General features: G+C 35.5%; 3 protein-coding genes across 3 annotated transcripts; 1 reads left to right on the forward strand and 2 right to left on the reverse strand.

Moving 5' to 3' along the window:
* The first annotated feature begins 103 nt into the window (after positions 1-103).
* On the forward strand, positions 104-7,464 carry LOC141627122 (uncharacterized). The gene is made up of 18 exons (XM_074440581.1): positions 104-373; positions 504-551; positions 645-719; positions 2,449-4,300; positions 4,417-4,594; positions 4,721-4,765; positions 4,862-4,987; positions 5,091-5,276; positions 5,366-5,502; positions 5,602-5,688; positions 5,792-5,876; positions 5,955-6,026; positions 6,148-6,237; positions 6,355-6,486; positions 6,577-6,683; positions 6,768-6,849; positions 6,962-7,027; positions 7,196-7,464. Exons 4-18 carry the CDS (start codon positions 2,457-2,459, stop codon positions 7,202-7,204), a joined length of 3,246 nt encoding a protein of 1,081 aa, XP_074296682.1. The 5' UTR covers positions 104-373; positions 504-551; positions 645-719; positions 2,449-2,456; the 3' UTR covers positions 7,205-7,464.
* Positions 7,465-8,601: 1,137 nt separating this feature from the next.
* Positions 8,602-9,784, reverse strand: LOC141630205 (protein FAR-RED IMPAIRED RESPONSE 1-like). The gene is made up of 2 exons (XM_074443063.1): positions 9,586-9,784; positions 8,602-9,320 (listed from the first exon to the last, which is right to left on the reverse strand). Exons 1-2 carry the CDS (start codon positions 9,782-9,784, stop codon positions 8,602-8,604), a joined length of 918 nt encoding a protein of 305 aa, XP_074299164.1.
* A 49-nt stretch (positions 9,785-9,833) lies between these two features.
* LOC141630206 (protein FAR1-RELATED SEQUENCE 5-like) lies at positions 9,834-12,400 on the reverse strand. The gene is made up of 4 exons (XM_074443064.1): positions 12,357-12,400; positions 11,704-11,784; positions 11,401-11,460; positions 9,834-10,773 (listed from the first exon to the last, which is right to left on the reverse strand). Exons 1-4 carry the CDS (start codon positions 12,398-12,400, stop codon positions 9,834-9,836), a joined length of 1,125 nt encoding a protein of 374 aa, XP_074299165.1.
* Between the last annotated feature and the right edge of the window lie 13,028 nt (positions 12,401-25,428).

The following is a 25,428-nucleotide window of genomic DNA, read 5'->3' on the forward strand; positions in this document are numbered from 1 at the left end:
ATATATATATATATATATATATAGATTTAGGATCGGGTGAGAACGAATACTCGGTGCAAACGGTGAGAACGAACTACAACCAATGGATTATGTTAAATCGTACGGCAGATTATTTTTGTTAACGCACTGTTATTGCGCGGGTTTATATCACGCTAATTTTTCATTTCTTCAAAATTCTTTCTCTCTCATCTCATTTTTTTCCTGAACACTCTCTCTCTCTCCACTAACAGAACCCTAATTTTTTCCCCAAATTCATCATCTCCTCAAATTAACTAAAGTCGAAGAAATTCAACGACGATGATAATGGACAACGATTAATAGTTTGCATCCGTATCATTATATCATCTTCAATCGTCATATTTCTTTCAATTTCGTAAGTATCTTTCGGTGTAAATTCATCATAATTTTTAGTTGTTTATATCGATTTATTTGACTTTTTTTGTAGTTGAGCTTAATTATTTCCTGTATTTTTACTTACTTTGTGCTTTTAATCAATAATGCAGATCTAGTTGAGCTTAATTTGTGTTATTGTAGAGTGTGGTTGTGATTAGGTAATATTCCCGCTGTTTTGCGTTTAATTAATTGTTTGATTTAGTTTTTGTTTGTGATTATATTTTGATTTCGGTTGTTCATGTGATTTGCAGGTTCCTTGTCTGTTTCAATTAACCTGATCGAAATCGATGATCTGAGGTGCATCGTCGTCTATATTCTTCAGCTAGGTATTGTTTTACTTTTTCCATTTGATTTTTTACTGTTTCAATTCGTCCTGCATGTAACCTTAGTTATATTGATTTCACAGTATTCCATTTCGACTTTCAATTGTTGCGATATTTCATGTGTTTCCTATTTTGTTAGGTCTAATTTTGTTGCGTTTTTGGTGAGTTTTCGTTATCAATGTTGCTGTTATCGTGATTAAGTTCATTATCCGTCTAGTTTGTATGATTTATTTATACTTTTTGTTGTGTTTTGGCTGCTGCTTTTACTGATTGCTTTTTGTTTTTCGTTCACTACAACTTTTAGTTCATCGATTTCGCATCATTTTAATTATCAGTTCATGGTGTTTGTTGTCTCTGACTGTCAGTCGTTTGTATATGTCAAAAAAAAAAAAAAAAAAAAATGTGTTCATACCTATTTTTTGGTGGAATTCTTTTGTTTATCACCAATTAGGGGCCCTCGTTGACAGTATGTACGTTATTCCGGGATATAGGTACGTTTGTATAGATACTAGGTACATCTTTGTCATTCGGTCGTGTTACGACATGTATTTTTTCAAATAAACTATCAGCAACTACAGTTATTTGATTAATGTGCCATATATTAAGTGTGTGGCATTGTTGGTATTTACCCCTCTTTCTGTCTTTTTTTTTTTACTGCCTTATATTGTATTTTATTTTACTGTTCAAATATTTGTACTTGTTTCTTAATTGTCAATGACATTCTTGATAATGTTAATTGTGGAAGACCGTCTATGTCAAAAAAAAAAAAAAAAAAAAAAAAATATGTGTTCATACCTACTTTTTGGTGGAATTATTTTGTTTATCACCAATTAGGGGCCCTCGTTGACAGTATGTACGTTATTCCGGGATATAGGTACGTCTGTATAGATACTAGGTACATCTTTGTCATTCGGTCGTGTTACGCCATGTATTTTTTCAAATAAACTATCAGCAACTACAGTTATTTGATTAATGTGCCATATATTAAGTGTGTGGCATTGTTGGTGTTTTGTTGTTTTATCAACACTTAAGGGGGGCTCTTGTCAGTTACGTTATACCGGTATTTAGGTACGCTAATTTAGATACTAGGTACCTATTTATTTGATTAATGTGCCATATATTCGGTGTGTGGCATTGTTTGTGTTTTGTTGTTTTATCAACATTTAAGAGGGGCTCTTGTTAGATACGTTATACCGGGATTTAGGTACGCTAATTTATATACTAGGTACCTATCTGACATTAGTTTTTTATATGCCACATATTCTTCAAATACACTATCAACCATCACCCTCTTTTGTTGTTGTACCAGCTGTCTTAACATATGTATTTTTATTGGCATACAGTACGCTGGTTACGCTGGTTTTATAAAGTACTCTTTCGTCACTATATGCATCTTAACGGGTTCTAGACACATATATATAGATTGCAGGTCTGTTTGCTTGTGGGTAGTGAACTACCATTACTTTATTAGATTCCACACTTTGCTTTTGTGCCTATTGTCTCACACTTTGCAGGTCCGTTTGTTTGACCCCTTTATAGATTACAAAAATACAAACTAATTAAACTATACACTGTATGTAAAATTGGTATTTAAACTATGCACTGTATGTTTAATTTTTATGACGGTCTGTCAGAATTACTCTCATCCAATATATCATTACATATGTATAGGTACACGGTTTTGGTTGTTGGGTACATTAATGATACGTGTGGTTACATTTTTCTTGAACAGGGGTAACAATGAAAAGATCCATATCAACCAAGTTGGCAATAGAGGTATCTGGGACAGGCAACCGACAAGTGGCATCTGGCAAACAACACGCGGCATCTGACATAGATACGAACCAGGCCGGTTGTTCCTCCAAATATGCTTTCCCGGTTTTAAAAACTAGGATGAGTCCTAACTCCCTTATTCAGTTCATAAACAGTGGGCTTTCTGACATGCAAATTTCAGACATTCGAGAGATGGGTTTCGGTGGGTTATTATGCCTTAAGACTGACATGATTCCTGGACATCTAGCCTACTGGCTTGTGTCAGAGTTTGACCCATTTACGTCCTCACTCTTAAACAACCAACTCCCTGTCCGGGATGAAGATGTCCATCTCAGCACAGGTCTGCCTTTGGGTCAGGTTACGATTGAACAAGCGGGAAAATATGATCAGACAAACGAGTTCATGAAGCTGGTTCAGGACTGGAAGTCCCAATATGCTGGTGTTGAAAAAATTCAGTTTTCCCACATCTTGTCTAAGATGGCTGAGCAACGGGAAGGCGGTGAACACTTCAAACGAAATTTCATTGTTTTCATAGTGTCTTCTTTCCTAATGGGGGTCAAGGGTAATGTGCCAAGCCTCAGAATTCTCAAGTGTCTTAGTGATGTCTCAATCATACCAACCCTAAAATGGTGCGACTTTACCCGGAACAACTTGATTGATAGTGTCAGACAATGGCGGACTGATAAGTTACGTGAAGCAAACGGGGGTCGTCCGAAAACGTTCAAAGGTCCTATAATGGTGCTGATATTCATCTACCTTGATCGGATGGTTTTCAAGACGAGAAAGGTTGCACGTGTGTTTCCAACATTATGCACGTGGACCAAGGAGGAGATTTCATACCGTATATCACAAGAAAAGGGGCAGGCTCATCGGTTTGGTGCTGGTTTTATTGAAACCCGGTTGGAGAAGCATCCAGGATGTTTTGGGGAAGGGTATGTGGAACCCAACATACCAGCTGCCAATGTACCTGAGCAAGATCAACCTGATGTGACTGATGAACGATCGCGTATCAGTATTTGTATTGAGAACATGGCCCAGGCAGGAAAAGCTCTTGCTCGTGCATTTGAGAACTTTTCAGAAGCGATCAACAATGCTAAAATTATTATGCCACAATCTGTGATCGTTGGGCAGCTTTCTGCAATGGCAGATTCTTTGTTGGGCGGGTTTCATTTAACACCACCCAGCAAAGCTGATGGAGATGTTGGGACTAACAGTGATCATAGTAAAGGCAGATCTGATGATGCGCGCACTGAAGCGTTTAATGTTGCATCTGGTGCTGCACAAAGGTCAAAAGTGTCTGGTGATTTAGACGGTGCTCATGTGACAGCTGATACGGTGAATATGGCAGATACGAGAGTTCACGGTGCCCGGGTGACATCTACAACAGGGGGTGCGGGTGATGATCCGTGTTGGGATGACCCAACCTTCTTGGAAGCCCTCTTTGAGTTAAGTAATGCATTTAATAAGGACCCCGTTAATGAGCCTCTTCCAAAGAAACAACGAGTTGCTCCCGAGTATCCCACCTTCAACCTTTTTGAATCTCAGGAAAAATCCAATTCAGCTGCTACATACGATCGACCTGAGCCAATTGTTAATTCCCCCCCATCAGCACCTACTTCAGTTCAGATCCGTCCGATAATCTCTGCTCTCCCAGTCCAAACAGAGGCCAAACCTCATAGCAAGAGGGACATAGTTGTTCCAACTGTTTTGAAATCGCCTTTTTTGGTAAGGAACATATCCATGCTCTCTGACTTGAGCCAAGCTGAGAAAGATGTTACCGAGTTAGTATTTCGGGATGGACTGGATGATAGGTATGTTTGCATATTTTTTATACATATTTATATATATTTTTTTTTAGCGTAACTAACACCTTAAAAATTGTATATATAGCACTAATCAATGCATCTACATGTGTTCATATTTTCAGCGATGTATTGTTCAGAAATCAGCATTTTCAATTAAGACGATGTGATTTAAAGTCTCTGATCGTAAGCACAAAGATATCTGCAAATGTAATCAATACATGGGGTCATCTTTTAAACAAGAGGGAGGAGTTAAAAGCGGCCTCGTCCCCTTTGCGTCTTTACGCTTTTGTTACTCCCAATGTAAGGCACTCATTTGTAAATATTTATTTTCATTATTGACTTGAATTGGTATTGTCATATTATCCCCTTTATCAGCTTGTTCTGTACTTTTTGGGTCTCAATGTTTCTCTCACATATTAATTGCAGGGAATTGTATGTGAAGATGGCACCGATTATGAACAATTGAAATTAGTGAGTATCTCGCATCTTCGTCTTATTTATATTTTAATGTATAATTTTTGGCTGGTTGTTTTCACTAAGGTAACCATATCTTTTTTTCAAACCCAGATGTTCTTTCCATTCACACTTCCTGAGCCGTTCCTGATCTGTGTCAACTTCATGACCCGAACGATTGAAGTTATCCACCCAAAGCGACCTAAAAGTATGATGTTCACTGGTCCTGTCCGGACGGTGGTGAGTATTTGTTCCTACTGCCCTTTATACTTTCCAAAGTTTCATTGTCGGTTTTCATTCCATCCATGTGTTTTGTGACGTTAGCCTGATGCATTTCTTGTAGAGGGATTTTATTCGGAATGTAATGACTACCAAATCGTCCAAATTTGGGAAAGTTCAATTTTTTAAATGTGAAGAATTTGTGCCCAAAATGCACATGATTGATGAAGTGGATGACGGCATTTACCTGATGTGTTACATGGAGACATATACAGGCTCCCGTCCAGCTCTCAAAACACAAGTCGTAAATGTAAGAAGTGTACTTTTATCTTCCCACCCGCTTCTCAATTCGGTAGATACATCAACCACACTGATAGTCATTTGCCTTTCCCCATGCAGACCAGGACAGCAGCTGCAGTTGACAAAGTCCTTTTTAGGCAAAAGCTGAAGTACTGTTTTGCTATCCTCACATGCGCTCAGAATGAACTGTCGAACCAAGTGTTGATATCTGCAAGGCGTCTCAACATCAAAACTGGGTAAGCAGTCCTTTTTTTCGTAAAAAAAAAAAAAAAAAAGTGAATTGTTAATGTTTTACCTTTCACCAACTAAATATTTCTTTCCCATTTCTGTTAAAGAAAACAAGTCGTTGAAGAAGTCGGCTACACTGATTCGCACCTTTTGAATTATGCGTTCTCACCGTCAGATGGAGATGCAGCTACAAAGTAATAATTTTCATATACTATCATTTTTAAATTATCGAAATTATTCAATATCTTCTGTGGTAATTATTATCACCACATACTGACTACATTTTGTTTATTTCAGCGACATCGTAGTTCGGACAAACTTCGGGCAATTAACAAAAGAATGCATGTCCTCTTTGAGACCTCGGAAATGGGTTGCTGACATGGTACTCTTACTTACTATGTAATAACTTGTCCTTTTCCATTTTACGCAGCGTCTAACAACATTCATGGTTCAAATGCAGGTAATTGACATGTTTGGGGTATATTCGACTATACACTCTCCAGATTTGTTGTATATTCCAACAACCGCACGTGTGAGTACCCCCTTCTTATTGGCTGCACCTCAATAATCAATTTATTGAATTTTTTTTTTTTTTTGTTTTTTTTGTTTCTTACTTTTTTTGTAATAGTTATCTGTGTTGCTGTCCAATTTAGCATCTTAATCCAGATCGAGACAAAACGCTTGGTCGCAACTACATTAAAACCTCCGCATACATGCCAATGGATGGGACGGGCGTAAAAGCTGTAAGTCCACTATTGTCTAGTTGGGCATGTAATATGTGATGTTAGACTATCAAAACTGGTACGAGTAGACCGCTTTCCGTTCAGGAAACTTGTGTGTCTTATTATATTGTGTTACAGATTTTTATCCCCATCATCGAAAAGGAACACTGGTTTCTTTGTGTGTGTGATCTGGATATGAAGAAGAACTACATCCTTAACTCGTTACGTTCTAAGGATCCTCGGGCTGATTTGGAGATTGCTGCTGGAGTGGTACACACCTAGATTTTATCCGCTTTTTTAGTAATTTCCTTTTATTTAAATATAAACCTTTTCAGATTAAATTTAGTCTCCTTGTTGTAGGTTAATAATGTCGTTCGTATTTTATGCCGTTCGAAAGAGTACAAAAACCTGGTAGGTGTTCCGCTAAATGAATTTGAGCATCAGAATGTTCCACAGCAGTCAAACTTGTAAGTTCATCTCTTTTATATCCTGGTGTCTGACGTTAACCACTCAGATTTTTAACTGGCTGTTTTTGTGGTATGCTTGCGAAGGCATGATTGTGGTCTTTATGTACTCAAGTGGTTGGAAGCTGGACGTGACAGATCTAAGTGGGAAGCTGCAAGTTATTACAAGGTTTATTCCGCTTTTACCTTTATTTTTTTTTTAAAAAAAAGAGTAAAAAATCTACCTTTGGCGCGTTTAATAATTGTTGGATTACATTTATAACACAAAAGTTGTTACACAGGCTATGGCTTCATATAGAAAGGTAGTTGCGGTCACCTTATTACGATGGCAAGAAAATCAACGAAAGGTATTATTTAATCTTTTCGTTTTCCCATGATCATTTTTATTCCGTCTATAGACTTATGTTTCTGCCTATATGTCGGATATGTAGATTTTTAGGTATTAACAGCTATACGATGCTATTTTTCCTTCTGATCCATATACTCATGTTGCCGTCAAACCTTTTGCTATGTAGATCTTTTGAGTGAGGTGATCCCTGGAATGCAGAAGCGTGGTTCTAATCAATCAAGGAATGCGTTATAGTGTAAAGCTTTTAGGACTGACATGAATGAAACCGTAGTGTGTAACCAAAATATGTTTTGATCCATCTATTTCGGTTAGGGGTGTAATGAAAATTGTAATCCGAACTTGTTCAAGAGCTGTGTAAAGTGGACTGACATTTTACGTCAATTGTCCAGATATCATTTTATGGCAATGCGTAATTCTGGCACTACGGTGTCTTAATTGTCGGTTTTGTTTTAAATACTGTAGAAGATATAAAAGGCGCAACTCTGGCCTTGGTTCATTGTTGAATGTTGTCTTAAAACTGTCAGGCAGGAATTACGTGCATAGTTACGCCATCTAACAACGGAGACACATCAATTATATTTCCAGATTCATCAAAATCACTTTTACACTCAAGTACAATATTTTCTCAAAAATAATATCTGGCTGTTCATTAGTAAAATGTTTTCACAATTACAATGTCACCACCAAATTGTTATAAGATCCCAAAAATGTTAAGACGGTTGAATTCTCCACGTTTTCGAAAATTAGTATTACTACCGTACATGTCTTCAACCATGGTCTGACGTGGGCAATTTACATAATTTTTTTTTTTTTTGAATACGTGGTGAAATCAACCGATGTTATTTTCATGAAAGCACGCCATCTTAATACATTATACACATCAAACATTAGTATTTTATTGACTAATTACGAGTCGGTGTTACACCTTTTAATTAAGATATGGTTTGGGCCGTTTTTGTGTTCATAAATATATGACGGTTGATTTCACCACGTATACGAGAATTAATATTACTACCGTACATGTCTTCAACCATGGTCTTACAGGGCAATTTACATAATGACCTTTTTTTTTTTTTTTTTTTTTTGATGATATTTTCATAAAAGTACACCATCTCAAATCTGACATGCATCAATTTTATACCAAGATACGTAAAACAAACATTGACAATCATTATTATTGTATTGTCAAGAATACGAGTCGGAGTTACATCTTAAAAATAAAATACGGTTTGAGCCGTTCCAAAATTATAGTGTTCATAAATCTGTGACAAAAGATGTTTGATCCATATAAAATTTTTGTAGTTACACCAGTTGACTTACGTCAATTCACGAACAAAAGAGGCGTAACTATGGTATTTCACTGTGTGTACATTCCTTCCTCTTGATTACTTTAATCTTTATATTTCTTCTTTTTTTGACTGCAATACCTGTTTGTTCTCCCTTCAATCTCTCAAACCTGCATCAAAGCCTTACAAATTTAAAGCTAAAATTGTAATCATATTCAGAGACAGAATTGTATGTTCCCAACTTGTTTACCAAAATTAGTATTTTACCTGATCAGACGGGCTAATTTCATGCTTTCCCGGGGCAATTCCGACTATCATGGAATCCCAATTCACCACAAGCATTACATTTTCTCGGCGCTTTCTTATGTTCTTGCACAGCTTTATCCTTTTGGGATACCAATCGTTTTCCAGACCCCTTAGTCTTTGATTGAATAGGATTTAAAACCGTAACTTCAGTCGGTATCTTTGTACCTAACAACATCTCAAGCTCTTTATTTTTGTTTCTGGTCTTTTCACCCGTGACACCACTACTACATTCAGACGGGCTAATTTCTAAGATCATCTTGTCCTTGAAACTCTTAAGTAGGTCCATTAACTCATCGATACACTCCGCTTCTTCGTTCGCTATTGTCACACAGAGAATAATTCGGACCATAGGCTCGCCAAGCTTGATTTTCTGAACCTCTAAAGCACTGCAATCTTCATTCAAAGTCTCGGGCAAATTACCACAAAGTGGCTGATATAGAGCCAATTTGCTCCATCTACTTAGCAAAAAATGGTTGGGAATTTTTTCAAATCCTTGTTCCTTCAACACATAGAGAGCATGTCGGCACAGGAGACCATGCCTCTCAAATTTCTTGCATGAGCAGCTTAATTTCACTCCATCAGGAATAAACCCAACATAATATACCTTATTTCTCTCACGATCATGGATGGGAATGTTGTCGGACGTATTACCCCCTAAAACCTTAACACCACAAGTAAAACAGCAGCGTTCCACTCGACCTGAAATTCAAAAATATGACCTGAGTGTAAAACACGAGAGCGTGCTTCTCCAAAGGATGAGGTGTTTCTAGACTAGGGAAAGAGTTTTTTGAATCGGCAATTAATTTGGACTGTTTCCACCTTTGAGCGTCCATAGCACTTTCAAATCTCATAAGAAACTCCACCAAAGTTAAGTTTGGATTCATGAAATTTCCGAAAAAGCTATTTTCGGACTCAGATCTAGATGTGGTCCTCATTAGTCCACCTAAAAACAGATTTAAAATACGGATCCAGGAAGCTCTCATGTCAAACATCGAAGACAGCCATTCATGTTCGGTTAGCCCGTAGGAAGATATAACTGAACACCACCGTTCCTCAAATTCAGCCGGCTCAATGTCTTCTGCCCATACACACGCACATAGATCTTTCATAAAATTCGTTTCCCTATAAAGTGTAGAGCCGATCTTATCAGGTAGTTTCTTCATAATGTGCCACATACAATACCTATGATGAGTTTTGTCCTTGAATACTTTTTTAACCCCTGCCTTTATGCCGGCATCTTGGTCGAAGAATGATGCACCTAGGGTACTTCCCACCCATTGCGGTCAGGAAAGAATCAAAAAGCCATGCAAAACCGTCATCAGACTCATTTCTTAGAAGCCCCCCTGCAAACGTCACACATTTTTTATGATTGTCAACCCCCGTAAAAGGAGCAAAAATCATCTTATATGTGTTCATGTTGAAGGTTGTGTCGAACGATGTCATGTCACCGAACAGATTGTAATTTTTGATTGATATAGGGTCAGCCCAAATAACTCTAGAAAGTCGTCCTTTATCGTCAACGTCAAAATCAAAGTAGAAAGAGGGACACATGGCTTTCTTATGCATGAAATTTTCGATCATCATTTGAGCATCGTAACCCTTTATAAACTGTTTCACATCCCTCCAAAAATTCTTGAAATCTTCTAGTGATGCTCCCACATTTCTGTATCCCTTTACATATTCCTTAAACATTCTGAAACTTTGTACGGGACCTTTATTAACCTTGGAATTCTCTACAATCATAGCCTTGTGTACTAGCGTTAGTTCCCTTGACTCCGGCAAATGTACTATTGTGTTTGGGGTAGTCAGAAGGTGTGTGTGACCTTCGTGAAAGTCGACAATAACATATTTCCCTTTGTCATTCCTCTTGAAAAAAATCTTTGCATTGCACAAAATTCTAGTTCTCTGCCTTTTTTTCACCTTTCCCTTAGGTTTACTCTCACCTGCCTTGCTACATACACAGTATTTCGTCATCACCACCCCACCTACCATTCTTTGGGTCGACTTTCTCATTTTAAACCCAGCATTGGCAGCATAAGTTTTGTAGAATTGCATTCCCTCATCCGTTTTCAAAATCGTTCCCACGGTAGGCTTCAAATGTGGTGCACAAACAGTATCCTTTCTTTGGAGTTGTGAGGGATTTACGGTGAGTCTGCAAATATGTGATATCATATGTTATATTAGTACATGAATCAATGGAAACCTTAACAAATCGAAAACGCGAACAAATTTTCTAAACCAATGAACCTATTTGTTTATCTAGTAATCATATCAGACTTTATGTTGCATTATATTGAAAACTTAGCAGATAATCAACTCATGAAGTTAAGACAAACTAACTGAACACAATTAAGACACCCCGATCTTGAATCTTATGTGAACTTTCAACAAGATAGTGCATTTCCATATTCCCCATTGAAATTGCTTCCCAACCATGTTAGAATTGTGTGTTGCTCATTCAGTTCAGAAACAGCTAAAAATCTATTCTTTTTGTTCATTTCAGTAACTCTCTGCGGAATTAACTCATAAAATTTGGAAAACCCAGAAAGTATAATGATGAATGCATGTATCCAGTGGTGTAACTAAGAGGGATTAACAGTTACGCAATCTGAAATCAGAGACGCATCAATTATATTACCAGGTACGCATATCAAATCTTGATATCCATTAGGTTTTCAGAATGACTCTAAAGTTAACCTTGCTATCATATACAATAGTAGTTATTACTCATTAACATCTATTTGATACCCATGTACATCTTTTTCAGTCTTAAACAAACACTATCCTGAAGTCACTATCAGGTACACAATCTGACACCGGAAACACATCAATTATAATTCTAGATACGGCAATCAAAACTCAGAAGCAGTAGGACTATTTCGACACACACAAGCAGAAAACCGTAAACACCATGTATCATCTGACTAATGTAGCAAACATTCACACCAATTAATACACTAGATACAACAACTAACATCAATAATAATAATACACCCTAAAACAGCCTTGAATAATTCAAACCCTAAAAATAGACATACCTATACCCAATTAAAGGTATCCGTCCCAATTCTAAGATACATGCCCGAGTTCATTGTTATCAGCTGGAACAATTGAATTAGTAGGATCAACCAAGACATCGCATTCTTCGATTTCCATCAAAACCCTAAAAATCGACACAACAAAATTACAAATTGACCTATAAATTCCTCAAATATGTGATAACAATACATAGATTCAACGATACTTACATCAATTCGTGAAATATGTTGGTCAATTGAATAATTTTTCGTTGAATTTCTGGCTGAATTGATGGATAATCGCAATTTTTTTTTTTTTTTTTTTTTTTTTTTTTTTTTTTTTTTTTTTTTTTTTTGTGTCAAATTCTGATTTTGGCGGAAAAAGTCAGAGGAAGTATGACTTGACAGAAAGAATCAGCCGTACGATTTCAGTGAATCCATTGGTTGTAGTTCGTTCTCACCGTTTGCACCGAGTGTTCGTTCTCACCTGATCCCACCTCTATATATATATATATATATATAGAAATAGGATCTCGTGCGAACTTAAAGTTCGGTGCGAACCGTACGAACTGATTTAAAAAACCAAAACAGAATTACACAAACACACGCGCTGACATTCTCTCCCATCACCTATATTCTATACCTTCCCTGACATTAATTATTCCCATCCTTTCCGTCTGAGTTCCACACACAGACCTCTGTTCGCCTTTTTTTTAACCACAAATCAGATCCAGAAAACGCCGATAACCTCACTGCGACCATCTATCTTCCAATATGCAATCTCTGGTAGCTGAGGATCTCACCGTCGAGACCGACACTCCTTTGACAACCTAGCCTCTGAAGATGTTTTGACCATCAGAGTTGGGTGGTTAATATAATAGGGGTGACGGCTTGCCGGAGTTGGGTGGCGAGGAGGCAGATTGGTGGTGGTGTGAAGGCAGCGCCATTTCCGACATTTGGTGATGTCCGTTTCCTTGGTCATTCTTTGATAGCATATTTGGTGGGGCATTTCCCCATTAAAATAATTTCCAAATAATTTCCGACATTTGGTAATATCCATTTCCCCATTAAATTCCGATTGTCGATGTCGATTTGGCTCTTTGATAGCATATTTGGTGGGGCATTGATGGTCGAAAGAGGATATGGTGGTTGTGGTGATGGTAAAGGTGAGAGTGTGGTGTGATCACCGGTATTGGTGTGACGTCGGTAAGAGGGACTGGGGTGGCAGCGTTGTTTTCAGAAGGCGGCAGGAGTGAGTGGTGGTGCTTGTGATAATGGTGGTGGGCGGTGGGCGATGGTACGGTGGTGCACAGTGGTGGGCGGTGTGGTGATGGTGGTGGTGGTTGGTGGGCCTGGATACACTAATTAGTATTGTAGATACATAAGTTACTGTTCTTGGATAAATGTCTGAGTACTTTCATTTTATTTGTTCAAATTTAATTAAAGCTGGTTCAATGCAAACTTATTGATTTTTTTTTTTTTTTTGAAAGGACTTATTGATTAAATAAGTAGATAGGAATGTTGTACAAGCAGAAAGTCAGAAACAAAAAATGTATTTAGAACGGGTACTTTTCATTTTCATATGTGAACAACCACATTTTACATTTTTTTCTTTGCCAGCACCAAAAAAAAACATTTTTTTCTTTGCAGAGGGTGTCTTACAGAGTTACATGGTAATATTAGTGTTTTGAAATCAGTGGATCGAGTTTCTTGCTTGCATAGGGAAAAAGTCAAAAGAGATGATTTTCTGGCTTTTGCATACGGAAATGCACTTCATTGTAGTACGGTGGCTTACATACGGTGGCTTACATTGCTAGATCGATAAGCTAGATACACTCCTCTAACTCGCTGATACACATCTCTTTCTGCCTGACACACGTTTATCTTCATGTACACACATCTCTATCAAATTAGATCACTCTTTTACCTTACTGATATACATCTCTTATAATCACAGACACTTTTTCGCCTCACTGATCACATCTTTGTTAAGTTATACACTTCACTTTTAGATTCTTTGATCATGCTTTTTTACCTCGTTTATATACACATTTACGCAAAGCCTATATATACTTCTTTCGCTTTGGCCTAGATACACATATCTAGCAGTTTGCAGATTCAATCATTTACCTCACAGACACACATCAGTAACAAGCTAGGTACGCTATTGTGAAGAATTAATCCATAACCTCAGTGATAATGACCAGTGCTAAGCCCAAGTTGAATGAATCATTTCCGAGATATGTTGTTCAGTAAATTCATGAGGAAGAATATCAACCTCTTTTACAGCAGCTTCACGAGGAAGGCCATTCCCTATCCCTCAGAAGGGGAGTCATTAGGTAGGGTCCTTCACAATAAATAGCAAGAGAACAATTCACACTAACATTCACGCAAATCAGATAAAAAACAATCCTCATTGATAAAGTTCACTGGTATATATTCACCAACTCAGATGATGGACCAAACAAGTTTTGTCATAACTTAACTGAGCCGTATAAGTGCACTCATAACCTCAGTTACGAGATATGTTGTTTCGTAAATTCAAGAGGATATGAATATCAGCCTCTTTGACAACAGCATGCCGAGGAAGGCCATTCCATACCCCTCAACTGTGGGGAGACCGGAAGGAGAATGGTGAGGTGGGCCCCTTCACAAGAAATAGCTAGCGAACAGGTCACAGATCTCACCTTACTCACCGCCGTCCATGAATCGGGCTAACCACCACTCGAAACAATCACAATCGTGCAACACCCATAATCGAGCCAATAATGTCACCCATTAATGTCCCCTAAATCGAACCCAAAACAAAATGTGATACTCTTGCATCTATGCTCACAATCGATCCAATAATGTCACTGTCAACTACAACATACGCTCGTTGTGACACCCATAACACCATCTAACCCCGCAAAAATCATCGTCGAGGGAAAGGGAGTTTCAAATGGCTCGGAACCGGTGGTTGATCAGATCTGGGTCACCAGAGCCCGACTATATGTAGGACGTTAAAGCTCAGAGGAGGCGAGTGTAGCGGTACTCAGCATCGCCGACGATATGAACGATGGCAGTGAGATTTGAAGGTAAAAAGGGGTAGAAGAAGAAATCTAATCGACTATTATGGTGGTCGGTGTCGCCGGTGGAGTAGATAGCCGCGGGTGGTTGGTGGTGGTGGTGCCGATAGCAGGCGGCGTAAGCATCGGTGAGTATGTGACTGTTGAGTGGGAAGGGCAGGATAGAAAAGACGGAAAGAGAGTGGTCATAAATTGGTTAAGAAATAACGAGGACTTTTCGTTTTGACTTAATCCAAAGGTTACTATTCAGTTCGTACGGTTCGCACCGAACTATAGTTCGTACGTGACCCCGACCCTATATATATATATATATATATGATTGGAGGGACTAATACATATACAGATATTTGGAAAAAGGTATTGTTTACATGCAAAAATATAATCGGACTCGAGATGCAACATGCATAATGAATCTAATGATAGAAACATAAAATAAAATTAATTTTCATAAAATTCACGACAGAGGTTTATAAGGGTAATCGTCATTAGTACGTCAATGCAAAACATTCAAATATATGTAATACTTTCTACAAACAAACGTAAATATATGTAACTAACTATTATTGCTCATATATTTCCATTATTATTATTCCAAGAAAAAAAACACAATAAAAAGACCCAAAAGAATTAAGGTGAAGATCATGTGGAGAAGACTATTGTGAATTTGTGATTGTTGGATTTCTACGATTATATAGATTTAGGATCCGGTGAGAACGATCACTCGGTAAGAACGGTGAGAACGCATTAAGTTATAGAATATATCACGTGTCCCATTAATCTAACTGACTCCCCTCCTAACTTATACTCCATATAATGTGCCCAATTAAATTATTCACGCACTACACCCAAACAGTGAACCTCTTACGCCGGTAAATTGTCGTCGTTGACCACCTCCAATGCCGGCGTCGACCACGCAACCACCGCACCTTACCTGCCGCCAAACACTACCACACCCTTGTCACTGTCGATCTATCTCCGGCGACCCAATCAGCGTCATCCTCGAAATATACCGACGCCGGCCACCCTAACTCAACTATTAAGCTGACCATGCACCCCCTTCCAACGCCAGCGCCTCCCCCGACCACTCAAACCACGACGAAGTGATGACTTCTTTAATCATCGATGTTCAACCGAATCATCGCCAATTTGATCCAGGTATTGTTTCAACCAAATTGCATTCAAATTAGAGGTCTGGAAACTCATCAGATTAGAAAATTTATTAATTAAAATTGGCAGAAATCTACACTAATTTTGAACGTATGTACACTAATCTTTGATGTATCTAGCCACTATTTTAATGTAGTTTAACATAGATACACACAATTAGTCATGAGATACATCAAAATTGGCTTGAGATACATCAATATAAAAAGCAGATACATTAATTTCGTGAACCATAAATTGTGTCGGGGATGTTTGTAGTGATTCGCCGGCGTTGCAATGAACTTAGAATCAACTACTGTAAATGAGTGCACTAATAATCAATAACCAGAAAAATAAACAGCAACAAAGCCATCACTGTCAGTGCCAAAATGCAAAAACCCAAAAGCAAATTGAAACCAGTATCCCCAAAAACACAGCCAACCAAAACTATCATCCATATAATCAAACACCACTAATCTCAAAATACAACCAAAATTGAAACCAACCTCATTTACCAATGCGAAATTACCAAAGGTTATCTACAGTTTCATCTCAAAAAATATCATTAGGTCCACCAACCAAGTTATACACAACAAACAAAATTTCATCCTGGGTGCGTCATGGTGGTGCGACGGCGTCAAGGTGGTCGGGGAAGGTGCGGCGTTTGGCTGTATAAGGTAGGTGACGACGTCTGCTGGTGGTGGGCAACGACATCGAATGGCAATGGTGGAAAGTATTGATGTGGCATACAGAATGACGATGAGTTTTTTTTTTTGGGTAATTTATGATTATGTTTGTGTGAGGTTAGTTTGGACCGTGGATTTCTTTTTAATCCAATGGTTAGTGTTAGATTCTCACCGAACATCGTTTCACCGGATCTTGACTGATTATTATATATATATATATATATATATATATATATATATATATATATATATATATATATATATATATATATATATATATATATATAGTGATAAGTTAACTTCTAAGTCTTCATAACTTTTGAGTCACCTAAGTCCTTATAAAAAATTTCTTGGATGGAGGAATGAAGGGATGAGATTACATCTCAATGGATGGCCACAAATCAATCTAGTCTAATTACCTTCCTTAATCCTTCAACCTTCCTTAAACACTCACCTATCCTAATATCCTCCTCTCATTATCCACCTCCAAATTTCTCTCTACACCACATACCCTCCAAAATTCCCAACAAAATAAAAACCAAAAAAAAAAAAAACCCAACTCAAAAAACCCAACTCTCATCCTCACCCGGTTCACCAACCCAACCACCCCACCACTTCTTCCCAACCCAACAACCAGCCCGCCACCCGCCACCCTCCACCCACGGCCACCCTCCACCAATCACTCTTCCTCCTCCTCCACCCACGCCCTCCACCCCACGGCCACCTACCAGAGCTCCACACGCACCACCCAAACCACCACACCACACGGTCACCACACCGCCAAGGCCACCGCCACACTCCCACAGCCCACGCTCGCCTGCTCACCGCCCTCACCTCCGTTCCTCCTCTCACACCTTCTGCCGCCACAACCTCCGTCCCTCCTCTCACACCTCCTGCCGTCCCTCCTCTCACACCCCTCACTCACCGCCTTCCCCTGCTGCCCACCCCTCACTCACCGCCCTCATTTTTTTTTGTTTCAAATTATGCAGATCTGTGAGATTTCAATTTTTTGGGTTTTCTTTTCTTGGTATTTTTATTTCTGTTTTTTTCTCTTAGTATTTTTATTTCGGTTTTTGGTGTATTTTTTTCTTGGTATTTGTATTTCGTTTTTTTTTTTCTCTTGGTATTTTAATTTCGGTTTTTGGTGTATTTTTTTCTTGGTATTTTTTTTTCGTTTTTTTTTTCAATTTTAGATTTCAGATCTAATATTTTTATTTTTTTTTATTTCGGTTTTATATTATTTTAGATCTAATATTGTTGGTTTTTATTTTAGATCTAATATCGATCTGTTTTGGTTGTTATAATGTTTTGGTTGTTTTGAGTATTGTTGATAATTATTACTCGTGTAATGTTATAATAATTTCGATATTTTTTCGGTTTTTAAAATCTCATCTATTTTTTTCGGTTTTTCAATTTATTATTTTAGATCTAGTATTGTTGATTTTTTTGCTAGGTTATACGGACTATATTTTTTCAGATTTGTTATTTAAAATCTCGTCTTATTATTATATTGTCTTATTTTATATTTTACAAATCACGCCTTGTTAATATCCGTCTTGTTAGTATATTAAAATTACACTTTTTTCTATTACAATTACACTTTTTCTTGTTGGAATTACACTTTTTTTTTGTTACAATTACACTTTTTCCTGTTAAAATTACACTTTTTCTTGTCACAATTACACTTTTTCTTCTTATAATTACATTTTTTTTTGTTACAATTACACTTTTTATGTTAAAATTACACTCAATTCTGTTACAATTACACTTTTTCATGTTAAAATTACACTTTTTCTTGTTGGAATTACACTTTTTCTGTCACAATTACACTTTTTCTTCTTACAATTACACTTTTTTTGTTACAATTACACTTTTTATATTAAAATTACACTCAATTCTGTTACAATGACACTTTTTCATGTTAAAATTACACTTTTTCTTGTTGGAATTACATTTTTTTCCTTTAAAATTACACTTTTCTACTTTAAAATTACACTTTTGTCGGTTAAAATTATACTTTTTCCGGTTAAAATTACACTTATCTCTATTAATGACTAAAGTTACACTCTTGGACTAAAGTTAGGCAGACTAATTTGGACTATTTGGACAATTTGGACTAACTAATTTGGACAATTTGGACAATATGGACTAACTAATTTGGACTATTTGGACTATTTGGACTAACTAATTTGGACAATTTGGACAATATGGACTAACTAATTTGGACTACTTGGACTATTTGGACGAACTAATGGAGTTTACGACTAAATTGAATACAATATTTACAACTAAATTTGGACTAAAATTATACAATTTGGGACTATAAATACATTTTTGGACTGAAAATACACTATTTACGAATAATTTTGAACTAATAATACACTATTTACGACTAAATTTAGAGTAAAATTACACAATTAGAACTAAAGTTATACAATTCATTTATTTTGAGTCATTTAGATTGTGCAATTCCAATCATTGTCCACTAAAGTGTAACTTAGTAAATTGATAGTGTGTCTATCTTTTATCATTTTATGAGTGTAATTTTAGTCCACAAAAGTGTAATTTTAGTCCGAAAAAGTGTAATTTTAGTCTACAAATGTGTAACTTTAATCCACAAATGTATAAATTTAGTCTACAAAAGTGTAATTTTAGTCCACGGAAGTGTAATTTTAGTCCATAAAAGTGTAATTTTAATCCAAATGTATAACTATAGTCCAAATTTGTGTATCTTTAGTCCAAATTGTGTAATTTTAGTCCAAATTGTGTAATTTTAGTCCAAATTTGTGTAATTTTAGTCCAAATTTCTGTAATTTCAGTCCAAATTGTTCTAACTTTAGTCCAAAAGCGTAACTTTAGTCATTGAGAAGATAACCTTAGTAGAAATAAATGTAACTTTAATGAAGACAAGTGTAATTTTAAAGGAAAAAAGTGTAATTTTAAAAAAAAGCGTGATTTTAACCCAAAAAAAGTGTAATTTTAACGGAAAAAAGTGTAATTTTAACGGAAAAAAGTGTAATTTTAACGAAAAAAAGTGTAATTTTAACTGATAAAGTAATTTTAATGGATCCTAAATCACACAATACCAAATGAAAATTTTAAATACGAAATTTGGCAAATATATATAACAAGACGGATATTAACAAAGTGATATCAACAAGAAAATTACAAAATTAACAAAGTGATATCAACAAAGTAATTTTAGTCCAAAGTGTAATTTTAACACAAAGTGTATTTTAACGGAAAAAAGTGTATTTTTAACAAGGAAAAAACTGTGATTTTAACCCAAAAAAGTGTAATTTTAACGGAAAAAAGTGTAATTTTAACGGAAAAAAGTGTAATTTTAACGAAAAAAAGTGTAATTTTTAACCAATAAAATAATTTTAATAGATCTTAAATCACACAATACCAAAAGAAAATTTTAAATACGAAATTTGGCAATTATAAAAAAAAAGACCAAAACATCAAAATTGAAAAAAAAAAAAACGGGTCATTGCTCTATATTAGTAGATCTAAGATTAAAATAAAAAAAATCTCACAAATTTAAAACAATATAATATAGCAAGACGATATAAGGAGAAAAAAACAACCAAAAAAATAAAAAGAATACCCAAACATCAAGTTAAAAAAAAAAAAAAAAAAAAAAAAAAAAAATGACGCCGGGGAGGCGGCGGCGACGGCGGTGGTGGTGGCGGCGGCGGCGGCGATTGGCGACTGTGGTGGTTTCCGGTGGGTGGTGGTAGGTGGATGGTGAATGAGGAAAAGATGAGTAAATGATTTATTTGGATTTTTTGGGTTTTTTATTTGTTTGGTTTTTTGGGTTTTTTTTTTCTTGGTTTTTTTGGAGAGAATATGGAGAAGTGAGATATAGAGAGAGAATGAGGAGATGTGATAATGAGTTGGTGAAAGAAAGATGAGGAGGATTAATGTAGTTAATGAGAAAATTAGAGGGAGATGGACAAATTAGAGCATTAACCTTAATTTTTTGGTTCTCATCTAAGCCCTCCATTTCCAAGATCCAAAGGCTCACAATGAGACTTATGGACTCAAATGTAAGAGGTGGACTTAGATGATCTTATTACTATATATATATATATATATATATATATATATATATATATATATATATATATATATATATGTATATATATAGAGTTAGGATCTATTGAGTCTACCTTTTTAGGGTGAGTCCGTCCTATCATTCCTAGCCGTTTGATCATCTCAATCGGATGGCTCAGATTTAATCTAGGATTTAGATTGTAATTATAAGCTATATAAACCCGCTATCTTTCATAACTTCATTCATAATTCAGAAAACTCTCTTATTTCTGTCTTCCATTTACTCCCTCTTTATTCAGCTTGCTCATAATCTTTACGTTGCTCTTCAATTTTCCGGTGAATCCTCTTTATAATCTTCAATTTTTGTTTAGTTCTTCTTTTTCATCTTCAATTTTTCTGCTTCTCCTTTTTCGATTACTCTTACTGTTCTTAAACGATTTCCTGTTTTATTTGTGTACAGGCGCTGCTTAAGCTGATCTTCATCGTCATCTACAGTCGTTTGTGTGATTCCTTTCGATTTAGGTATTTTCTGCACTTTTTTCTACAATCGCAATTCATCTTCAGTTTTGCTTTAATCGAATCATACTTTCGATTCGCGCGTTGTACGATTCTCTAGGTTTCGTCCTAATCTCTACAGCGTTTCGTTTCAATCGGTACCTATTTTCTGAAACCCTAATTTCGACGTGCTTTACAGTTTTTCAATTTCTTTTGTGAATTCCTTATTTTTAGTTTAATTAATTCGCTTTATGAAAACAAATTCGTGATTCTTCTTATTCAATTCGAACAATTTGTAAGGTTTCTGCAATTCTAGGTTTAGCTTGAATTGATTAATTTTAATACTAACTTATTATTGTGTTTCTTCTCAATTCTTGCTTTCTTGCTTGATGATTTTCAACTTGGAATATGATTCAGAGTGATAACGCAATTAAGCAAGGAGAAAGCGATAATAATATGCGTATATGTATTATACAATATTTTCTTATTTCACTTCGATTTTGTTTACTCCCTACATAACTACTAAGTACAAAAATAATCCGTACACATTTCTCACGATAATAATCATTTGTCATTTCCGATTACTTCATCCAACAAGGCTTTCGTTTAGCGAATCGTAACTCTCTCCGCTACTCTAATGATATATGTGTGTTAGTATAATGGTTTAAGTGTGTTATTGTAACGAAATAAGTGTGTTACTCAATGATGAATTGCGATAATGGAAGAATGGTGTTCTGTTTCTCTAATGTTATATGTGTGTTATTATAATGGTTTAAGTTTGTTATTGTAATGATATAAGAATGTTAAACAAACAGATGAATTCAGAGATGAGTAGAGAGTAGATGAACTAGTCTTTGGTATCCACCGGCGAGAGGGAGTACTTAATTATCCCTTTTTGTCACTTGAGCAGTTGCTTACTTGTTTGTAGGTGTGTGACCAACTTACGTGTTAGATATGGGTACCTAACGTGTTCCGTAAAACAAAATTAAGATTCCGTCTCGACTTCATGGTAAACGGTTTTTGTTTTCTATAGATCTAAAAATGACAATTAGCTATTTAAAAGCATCTAGTTAGATTTCAACATCTCCATCTCTCCGACTCTAGTTTTGTTCTTATGTTATAGTGACACTATATACATGTTATAATAATTGTTCATGTGTTATAATAATAAATAATTTCATTATTGGGTCCTTATTGCTCTACTCTACCAAGTATTTCTATAACAATTGTGTTATTAACTCTTTTTTTTTTGTTGTAGATATTTGAGACTAACCAAAAATATGAATGTGCTGTTATTCATGCTGCATGGATTATGAGGTTTCTAGTTGGCTAGTTTCATTTTCAACAAACCGTAAGAAATGTAGAGGTCATGCACACAAAGGTTAATTGTTTGTTTGATTAAGTTATACAGATTTTTTTTGTGTGATATACCTAAAAAGCAATGGATTATGATTATATCATACACTTTTATGCCAAATATATGGAATTTAGTATCTTGATCTACTAGGTTTACCATAGAACTCTCCCTACATGCAAAATTATTTACTTAAGTGCTGCTATTCGTACATAAATGTGGATAATTGGCATATGTATGTATCTTTGATCCCTTATTACTTCCCTTGTGAGGTGACAGATATTCTATGTCAACACAAGCTGGTCATGTTTGGTTCTGCTGACAGAGTAGCCATTACTTTATTGATGCGATATGTGTTCTATAATACACGACTTCCTGCCTTTTTATTGATTTCTCAAGCATTTAAGTTCGTACTTAGAGAACCAGCACGACTCGGTGACTGAACCATATATGCATCAACTGATGCCTGAAGCTAGTAGCACCAGAAACGATCCTCGTGAGCCTAGTTTTCACTTCAATCAATTCCATAAGCACTAGAGGGGTTGGCTTTCTGGCCCACTACTGACTGGATTTTGGTGAACTTAAGAGTGTATTTTGGTCTTATTGACTGAAGCTAGTAGCGCCAGAAACATTCGATGCTCCTGGAACTTTGATTTATTAAAAATCAATATATATATATATATATATATATATATATATAGAGAAGGGTTCTTATAAGGTCCTCTTATCATATAAGGCCCTAAGTCCTTATAAGAGCCCTTGGATGGAAGGGATGGAGGGATGAGATTACATCTCATTGAAGGGTCACAATTCTCCCTCCCTAATCTCCTTCCCTAATTGTGTATAACTCTACCTAATTGTGTATAACTCTACCATCATTCTAATCTCCCAACTCACTTCCTCATTCACTCATCCTCTCTCATTTCTCACATTCACTCTTTCTCTCTCATTTTCTTCCCACCCTCTCTAAACAAAAAAAAAAACCCAAACTGAAACAAAAAAAAAAACAAACAAAAAAAAAAAAAAAACCCAAAACCAACTAGCAACAACACCAACAACGACCCGACACCACACCCGACCCACCACCGCAACCACAACAACAACAACCAACAACAACACCACCGACATCAACCAACAACAACACCGAAATCAACCAGCAACAACACCAACAACGACCCGACAACCCGACTGCCACCCTCCTCTCTAACCCGAAACCACCCCACACCTACCCCCCACCCCAGATACCACCATTCACGACCCGACACCCCGACTGACTCCCTCCTTTCCCGTCTTCGTCCTCGTCCAGATCTGCCAAAAAGGCCGGATCTGAACCGCACGCACCATTCATGGTGTTGGATTCATTTTTGTTTCTATTGTTTTGTTTTTAGTTTTTGTTTTTCATTGTTGGATTTATTTTTGTTGTCAGTTGGTTTTTGTTGTCTTTTTTGTTGGATTCGTTTTTCATCGTTTCAATTTTTGTTGTCAGTTGGTTTTTGTTGTCATTTTTGTTGGATTTCTTTTTTATTGTTTCAATTTTTGTTTACATTAGGACTATGATCAGTGGACTATTATTTGATGTTTTATTTTTATTATTTGATATTTTTATTATTGAATAATTTGTTTGATTTTGTTTTTGTTTTTATTTTTTATTTGGTTGTTATTGTTATTTGATTTTTTAGACTAAAGTTATACATCTTGTCTATTAAAGTTATACACTGCGTGCATTAGAGTTATACACACGATATTTAAATTTGGTTTTTTTTTTTATTGTTATTTGGTTTATTTCAGATTTCGGGTTGGGTTGGGTTGTTGGTTTTTTTTTTTTTTTTTTTTTTGTTATTTACTTATTATGTTGTTATTTATTTAGATCTAGTTTTTAGATTTTTAGATTTGTTTTAGATTTTTCATATTATTTTTTTTGTTTTTTTGTTGTTATTTTTTTTTTTGACTAGAGTTATACATCAAATGCCTAGAGTTATACATTGTATGTCTAGAGTTATACAGATTGTGACTAGAGTTTTACATCTTTTGACTAGAATTATAAATATTGTGACTAGAGTTATACATTAAATGCCTAGAGTTATACATTATATGCATAGAGTTATACATTATATGACTAAAGTTATACAATTTTGGACTAAAGTTTTACAAATATGGACTAAAGTTATACATATGAAGGACTAGAGTTATACAAAAATGGACTAAAGTTATACAACTATGGACTAAAGTTATACAAAAATATGGACTCAAATATATAATGGACCTTAGATTTTTAGATTTGTTTTAGATTTTTCATATTATTTTTTTTGTTTTTTTGTTGTTATTTTTTTTTTGACTAGAGTTATACATCAAATGCCTAGAGTTATACATTGTATGTCTAGAGTTATACAGATTGTGACTAGAGTTTTACATCTTTTGACTAGAATTATAAATATTGTGACTAGAGTTATACATTAAATGCCTAGAGTTATACATTATATGCCTAGAGTTATACATCATATGCATAGAGTTATACATTATATGACTAAAGTTATACAATTTTGGACTAAAGTTTTACAAATATGGACTAAAGTTATACATATGAAGGACTAGAGTTATACAAAAATGGACTAAAGTTATACAATTATGGACTAAAGTTATACAACTATGGACTAAAGTTATACAAAAATATACCAAATTTGTACAAAAATGAACTAAAGTTATACAAACATGAACCAAAGTTATACAAAAATAGACCAAAGTTATACAAAAAAAGACTAAAGTTATACAAAAAATGGACTAAAGTTATACAAAAATTGGACTAAAGTTATACAAAAATGAACCAAAGTTATACAAAAATGAACCAAAGTTATACAAAAATTGACCAAAGTTATAAAAAAATGGACTAAAGTTAGTCAAAAATGAACCAAAGTTTTACAAAAATGAACCAAAGTTATACAAAAATAGACCAAAGTTATACAAAAATAGACTAAAGTTATACAAAAA

This window comes from Silene latifolia, chromosome Y, assembly GCF_048544455.1.
Source record: "Silene latifolia isolate original U9 population chromosome Y, ASM4854445v1, whole genome shotgun sequence".
Lineage (NCBI taxonomy): Eukaryota > Viridiplantae > Streptophyta > Magnoliopsida > Caryophyllales > Caryophyllaceae > Silene > Silene latifolia.